Source organism: Pteropus vampyrus, unplaced genomic scaffold, assembly GCF_000151845.1.
Source record: "Pteropus vampyrus isolate Shadow unplaced genomic scaffold, Pvam_2.0 Scaffold49, whole genome shotgun sequence".
Classification (NCBI taxonomy): Eukaryota; Metazoa; Chordata; class Mammalia; order Chiroptera; family Pteropodidae; genus Pteropus; species Pteropus vampyrus.
The window spans coordinates 121088-129253 of NW_011888830.1; the positions used below are offsets into that span (position 1 = coordinate 121088).

Here is an 8166-nt window from a genome sequence, read left to right on the forward strand (position 1 = left end):
ATTCTCAGTTTAATCACAACAGCAATAAACAGATGTCGAGCTAGGTGCTGGTTGCTATGTTAGCCACTAGGGACCTGTGGGTAAACAAACATGGTCCCTTTCCTCCTGCCATTTAGAGACTGACTGGGGACATGGATATCAATGAAACAATCAGAAACTAGAGAGATGGTTAAGTGCTACCAAGTTCAGGGTGATCCACAAACACTTGACAGTTGGGGGTGGGAGTGGCATCCAGCAAGGTCTCCCTGGGGAGAAGGAGTTGGACCTGACAGCTAAATGAATAGGACCAAACTTGGCAAAGGGGAGAGAGGCAGCAGGGGAAGAGGGGAGAGAATGAGCACAAACCAGCCACTGTCGTTCAGAGAGCGAAGGGGGTCAGGGGACAAACGAGGTGGAAGAGGTGAATGAGGGCCAAGTCCAGGCCTCGGACGGGATTCTGGTCATCCTTAGAATGACAGGAAGCCACCAAAGGACTTAAGGCAAGTGTGTCATGACCAGACTCAACTTCCACCCCTGGGTATAATATGGGGAATGGACTGGAGGGGACAAGGGGGTCTCTGACCAGTTCGATGGCTCCGTAAGTACTTCAGCAAGAATTCCTGCTCCTGGCCACAATGCAGAAAACTAGGAGCACCCTCCAAACCTGACAATGAGAAAAAGCCCGACAAACAACAAGGTCATAACTTTTCTTGAACTCATCAGCTGAGTTTGCGAGGCAAACTAGAAACTGAATTCAGAGGAGGGTCGGGCCCCTCTCAGGAGAGGCAGGACGTGTGGGCTGGCTCACGTGCGCAAAGCATGCGGGGAAGGGGCATCTGCTGGACGTTAGAGGGAGAAGAAATCAGCTAACGGGTGAAAGTGCTGGAGGCTGGGAGCGGGGCAGCTGTCAGCTGGAAGCCACGCTGCCTTGCAGGCCCTTTTCCCTGGGCCTCCAACCTGGCTTCATAAGAAAGACTGTGAGCAGGGCATAGGCCAGAAAGAGCCCCTGGGCGAGGCAGGTGGGCAGTAGGAAATTGCTGTGGCCATGAAATGGGTGCTAAACCCTGGCCCTGCCAGGCCCTTCTCTCTTAGGAAGCAAAGCCTCGGCTGCAGGGGGAGGGGCATCAGACACTTTCAAAGGCCCACTGCTGCAGGGAATGGAAGCCTTAGCCCTCCACCCGTGGGGACCCACGTGGGGATGGAGGAGGACATGGTCTTGGGCTCACATCTCTACCCAAACTTCTGCCTCTGGGGTGAGGCAGGAACTCCAATTCAAGACCAACCGCAGGCACGAGGAGAAGGGGCAGGCATGCTGAGAGAGTCCCAGCCACCGGGCCTGCCAGAAATGGGAGCTGAGGACTGTCTAGGACGTCCACGCACTCCCCATCTCACCCCAGAGGCCGACACCACACATCAACAAGCAACAGCTGCCCGTTGGGGGAACATGAGGAAAATTCCCCAGCAGCCCACTCTCCATGCTGAGCACACAGCAACGCCGGGGCGCTTGGAAGCTGGCATTGCCCTGAATTATAATAACAAAACCCAAACAGCTCATTTCCAGTCTAGATCAACTCAATTCCCCACACTGATAGCCTGACAGAAGATGGGACGTGTCGAAATCCAGGTGTAAAAAAGTAGGTACATCAGTCTTTTATGCATGATCTGTGGCTTTCGATAAAAAAAAAAAATCAGACACACAAGAAAACAAGAAATAACTCCATTGTTGGGAGGCAAGGCAACAGATAAGCCCCAGATGTTGAAAGTATCAAGCAGGGACTTTAATTACCTCTGACTGAGATGTCAAAGGATTTCATGGAAAAGGTGGACGACATGCCCGAACAAATGGGGGAGTTCAGTACAGACGTGAAAACTGTAAGGAAGAGTCGAAGAGCAACGGCAGGAACGAACGGCAACCGAAACGAAGTATTCCTTTGACAGGCTCATCAGCTAAGGAAGGACGCAGCTAAGGAAAGAATCAGTGAACCTGAAGATGACCAACAGGGAGCACCTGAACTGAAACTCGAAAAGGAAAGTTAAAAAGGCAGAGCATCCGAGAGTCGTGGGTCAAAAGCAGGCAGCCTAAGGAGCGCGTTATCAGTGTCCCAGAAGGAGAGCTGCAAGCAGCCGGGAAGACCAGGCAGCAGGTGAGAACAGCTGGAGTGAGTTGGGAGCAGTCAAAGCTTTCCCACCTGTCCCAGATTTGCATTTTGGCCTCCAGGATCCGAGAGCCTGGGTGGTGATGGAAGGGACGGAGAGACGCCTTATAGGCCTGATTTTTATTTATATTGGGAACAGCTGAGAGCTACAGGGACAAGAAGACAAAACAGGCGGAGAAGGGAAGGAGCAGGAGTGGAGGGAGGCGCTCTAGAGAGCGGGTTTGGGGAGGGTTGCTGGAATCTGGAGAGAGGAAGCCAGTAGCCTGGGTAGTTAGTTACTGCGACCTGATCCACGGCGAGAGGGTGAGAACGCTAAGGTTTTCTAGATGGCCTTTTTGTTTCGGTGTTCGGGAGGTTTCTTTTGAGAACTGTTGGAAGTTCGGCTAAGACTGTAGCACACCGCCACCGTAGCATCCGGTCTGTGTGGCCGAGCGGCCCGCAGGGGCCTTGAACTGACACTAGCCCTCCCATGAGTGCGTGTCCTAGGTGACAGCCGCAGAGTCACAAGTAAGGTAAGTTCCCGATATGACTTCGTCAACAGCCCTTGGGATAAACAATCACTTCTGCCTCCCAGAGCCTTCCCCTATGCGTCCCTTAGATAGGGCCCCCCCTCCCCCCATGAAGCTCAGCAAACCCCATTTTTTTGTTTTTTGGTTTTTGGTTTGATTCGAACCGCCTGGCTTTAGCCCAGGAGCCCCAAAGCACTCCAGCAGCGGATGCTAACAGAGCCATGTGCTGCAGGTCCTGCCGCGCTCTGCGTGCACCCTGCCTTGACCTCCCCGGTGGCCCTCCTGCAGGACCCGTGAGTAATAAACGGCTCTATTTCAATGCGTCTGGTGGTCTGCGGGGGAGCGCAGCCCACCTCCATCGACCCCCGGGGGCTCTGCTTAACAAATGTTAACAAATCCACGAGAACTTTCGGTGGCGATGTTTTTTATTGTTTTGTTTTTCAAAACTGCTGTGGTTACTTATGTTGCCGACCTGACCTCGTTCACCTCTCACCACAGCACCTGGAGGGCGCTACTCTGCTCCCTCTGACAGGTGAGACACGAACCATTCGGGAAACTTGCTCTGAGTCCCGTGGCTGGTAAGCGGCGGGCAGAGGGTTTGAGCCTGGTCAGCGGAGTCTGCGGACGGCGTGTTTAACCTCTGGGCAGGGCTTATTAAAAGCCAGCTTTTGCAGACATATTCCATCGAATGTCCACAGTGATTTGGATTACTTTTCATTTGGGTGAGGAGTGATGTCAGACTAGTGTTTCTTCGATTCTGACTCTGTGCTCAGCCCGCGACACAGACAGCTTATCCCTGTGAGAATCGCACTTGGGCGAAGACGGTTGGGACAGAAGTAGCCAGAGGTGAATCGGCTTGGGCGCCCAGGAGGTGGGCAGTGCATGGAGGGGTGTGTCGAAGGCGAGGGGGATGGCCTGTGTTTTCAAGGTGGCTCCACCTTTGGTAGCTATTTGTATAAACTTAGAGTCACAAACACTATCCTGCTGGCCTCTGCCCAGTTCTAGGCATCGTGGAGGAAATAAAAGAAACACAGACCCCAGGAACGGACGCGGAGGAGGCAAAGCCCAGGCCCCTCGGGAGAAATAGATGTCTCTCATGGTGACTAGGGGCCAAAGGCCGGGCCCGCAACGCCACTCGCTCAGGGGAAGCTGGGCAGGAAGAGCCGTTGGGAGGCTTAGATGGTTGAGGAGGCTTAGACGGTTGAGGAGGCTTTAGGAATGCTCGGTCCTCACTCTGGCCGGAAGAATCAAGCGTCAGTACGTACATCTCCTGGGACAAAGGTGCCATGGAGCTCAATGAGTTCTGGAACAAAATCCACAAAAAGCCAACCACTCTTTCTCCCTCGGTTCCCTCCCCTCAGCTTGAGAAGTAGGGATCTTGCGCCCGGCATTAATTTCTTCAGTGAATACTTGTGATCCGATAAAACGTGTATGTTAAACCACATACACACATTTATTTAAAGAGAAATATTCTCTATTCATCCTTTCTCGATAGAATTTCTGTGCCCAGGCTCTATTCTAAGCCAGTAAAAACATCACAGGTTTCCCCACAGGAAATGAAATCAAACTCTTAGAATCTTGTCTTTCTGTATAAGCAGCCTCAGAGAACAGCCAATCCACATTTTTTCTATAATCATTTCCTTTAAAAAATCACTTAATTCAGTTACAAATAATTTCTAAAAATGTATATATCTGCCATCATTTGCAACAGTTCCTTGTCAACAAAATCCTTAGGAGTGCCTCTGAAATTCAAAAGGGTGGGGAGCTGGAATTGTCTTGGTCAATTCTGTATCTTTGGGAATTTGAGCCTGGAACGCGTCCTTGAAATGTTAATAGCACAGGTCTGGCATTTCATAGCCGCCCCCCACCCTGCCCCCAAGGGAAGAGGCATTAAATTAAGGTTGGGAAGTGGACTCCTTTATCTGCAGGTTTGTTTTTTTTGTGGGGGGAGGGTGGCTATTTCTTTTTAAAAGCAGGGAGAAGAAAGCTCCTCTGCTAGCAACCCGTGTCGCAATGCCATCCAAACGGCAATGGGGGCCTTTCTCGGGATGGGGAAGGGAGAGCCTGAGCAGCAGGACAGCAGCACTGACTTTAAAAGCCCCGGTGGTTCTGAAACATGGACGTCCTTGTCCCCTTCGGCGATTTCAAGGATTCTTTCTTGGATCTGATCCAGTTACTTGGCTGAACGTTGATTCAGTTCCCAGCCGAGCCAGAAGCACTAGCGTCAGCTTAGCTGGGAGATGCCAGGGATACAGCTGGGAGATGCCAGGGATACAGCAAGCACTGGCCAGGAAGCAGGTGAAGTGCATTCCAGAGAAAAAGAGATGGTGATGGTGAAAGAGATTTGGAGGTCTTTCTATTAGCCAGTAGTATCCCCGCCATCGTCCCCAGGCTGGACCAAAATTCACCAGATGGGAAAATAACAACGTGATCTCTCCCTACCACACCCCCCGCCCACTCCCCGCCCCTCGCCCCGCCTTTCCCCTCCTCTTGATCTCCCACTCCGAGGAAAATGAAATTACGTGAGGAGCAGCTGTGCTGGGCAGAAATAAATACATCAGTTCTAGCTTATGTTTTTCATTTAGATGTGGTGCAGTCATGAAAGCAATATAGGATCCCTCCCACCCTACATTTGGGAGAGAAAAACATGGTAACTGTTCAACAAACATGATAATCCATTGAAAATCAGTAAGAATGAGGATCATAAATAGCAATGATCATGAAGTAGACAAAGAAAAACATACGTTAGCTGAATAGTAGGTGCGTTAATAAAAGGCATACATACGTTCAATGTTTTATGTCAGCATAAGAAGTGTTTTAAGACATCTTACGTAATACAGTCAAGATTTAGTACTTATTTCCACAATGTCTTGAAATTCATTTAAATTTCTTTTTCTCCCTTCAGATACGTATCTCTGTGTCTTTTCTAGTGCTTATGAGCAGTTCTCAAAGTGTGGTCTGGGGTCTCCCACAAATTCCTGAGACCTTTTCAGGTGATCTATGAGGTTAAAGCTATTTTCATGCTAATCCTACAGTACTACTTGCCTTTTTCACTCTCATTGTCTCATGAGTGGCCACGTGACATGGACTAGTGCAATGGTTTGAACGCAGAAACAGAAATGAGAACCTAGCTGTCTTCTGTGAAGCCACACTTTAAACAGATTTGCTAAAGTGTAAAACCATGCCATTCTTCTCATTTCGTTTGGGGGGGGGGTGGTGGATATAGTCTTTTACATAAAAATATATTATTTATGTCAACATATAACTAGTTTATTAAGGTTATTAGTCTTTTACATAAAAATATATTATGTCAACATATAACTAGTTTATTAAGGTTATTTTAAGATCAGTTAAATATCTTTAGGATTCCTTAGTTTTAATTTCTAATCTGGTAAATAGTGACATCATATCACACATAAACAAAAGCTCTTTGAGGTCCTCAATGCTTTTTAAAAGTATTAAAGCAGTGCTGGGACCCAAAGCTTTGTGAACTGCTGTACATATTAGATATATTTTGTAAACAAAACTGCCAGAGATTTATTTCGTACATATCCTAGGGAGGGAAAAGGAGAACTCAGTTCCACATTCATTGCTGATGGAGTGTAGTTTGCAGATAATTCAGAAACACATATCAGGAGCTTTAACAATGCCTATCAATTAACCTAAATTATGGAAATCGATCCTAAGGCACTTGTAAGAGATATATACTGAACTTTCTACAAGAACGTTCACCGAAGTGTTTTTATAACAGAAAAAGATAGAAGTATCTCTTATGTCCACAAAAGGAGATTGATAAAACAAATAATGAAGTAGTGTGTTTTTAAAGCAGTAAAAGACCTCCACATCAATAGCAAGTGACAGAAGCTCAGGAAAAGATAGAAAACAGGACCTCACCATATAAAAATACTATGGAACAACAATATTATCTGGGATGATGAATATTTTTTATTTTTCACTTGACCATACCTATAAATGTTATATAATATAGCCAAAGTTTAGTGAGCCCTTACCATATACCAAGTAATTTATGATCATTATTCATTCAATGCTCACAAGTGGGAACTATTCTTGTGCCAGCTTTATAGCAGAGAAAATGAATTCAGAAAGCTAAGGAATTTGCCCAAGGTCAAGCTGAGAACGAGGCAGTCAAAACTCCAGGGTTACAATCTAACCTTAAAATTACACAACCTAGTTTAAGAAACATACTATTTACATAATTTTTAATGTTAAAAATAAAGGGAGATATAAGTTGCTGCTAGAGTCTTAATTTTACAAATCTCAAATTTTTGCCCCAAAGGGAAAAAAGTATAATTACTAAACAAACTGGCCAATTGTAAGAGTTGTGACTGGTCCTGCTTACTCAACATCTTGGGACAATTTTCCAAAGAGAAGATGCGAAAACGAGGCCAGGACTTGCACACTCCTTAAAGAAAGATTTCGATTCACCGTGTCACCTCGCATTTACATCTTTATGGCCCCTACCGTGACTTTTCTTTCCGTCTGACTTCCTTGTTTGAGAACAGCTATAGCCATATTTAATCAATCACTCCTTCAAGCAGCGATGAAGCAGCATAACTAATCAAAAAGATATGCATCTCACGTGACCCAAAAAAACAACATTACCATGGAATTGCGATGGAAAGAACTCGCCCAAATGTCTTTTAAAACATTGGCCAAAATGTACAAATGGTTCATCCTAGATGGCTGGAAGCAGAGCATACGCAATTTCATTCGCTACCTGGCAGACGTCACTTATAAAACGTTCTTCAAATTGACTTTCTCGTCCAGCAAGTCTTACGGCACGCACTGGAGATTGAGAAACCCAAGTCAGTACAGCGAGTGAAATGCTTTGATGTTGTAAAGGAGCTTATATTAACATGATGTGAATAATTTAAAAAAAATGAATAATAATGGTCAAATCCAGTGATATAAAATATTTAGAATTCACTGATAAAAAAAAAGCATAAAATACAGTAGACTAAATATCTAAAAAATACTCTCCGACTGCAAAATATCAAGACACGCTAGATGAAATGCATATAATTAGATGCTTAGTTTAGCTCACAATAAAAAGGAATCGCTAGAATGAAAAAGAGAAAACTGAAAATTCAGGCAGTGAGCATGTGCTAACGGAAAGGCTACTCTGATGCCCATGGCCTGTATCAGAAAAATAAAATGTCACGTTTTAAGGTTAGACGGCAAGAAGTCAAGGCAAGTTTGAGAGTTAGAATGGAACCCTCTTCATAAAACCAGGAAGCTCTAAGCTGTAAACTCTCAGTGAAAATTAGATTGGGCCGGGGAGGAATCTTAACAGCAAAGGGAGAACACTTTTTGTGTTTACCGTGGCTCTAAATGGGGTAAAGTCTGCCCCATATACATATGTTTTCAACCAAAGTCTTGCATTTATGCAAGTTTGAGGTTTAAGTTTATACTATCTTGGTAATCGGGGAGAAATGAAGCTGAAAAAGCTCACAGTGGTACTGGAATTTGTGTTCTAGATTCCACATGTAAGTGAGATCATA

The 8166-nt window shown here is 45.9% G+C and overlaps 1 protein-coding gene across 1 annotated transcript in view; it reads right to left on the minus strand.

The window, feature by feature from the left end:
- OLAH (oleoyl-ACP hydrolase) overlaps positions 1 to 8166 on the minus strand; it is an 11286-nt gene that overhangs the window by 1686 nt on the left and 1434 nt on the right. The window contains 2 exon segments of the mRNA XM_023530318.1: positions 2169 to 2281; positions 5167 to 5270. Coding sequence (XP_023386086.1) covers positions 2169 to 2281; positions 5167 to 5270 — 217 coding nt within the window.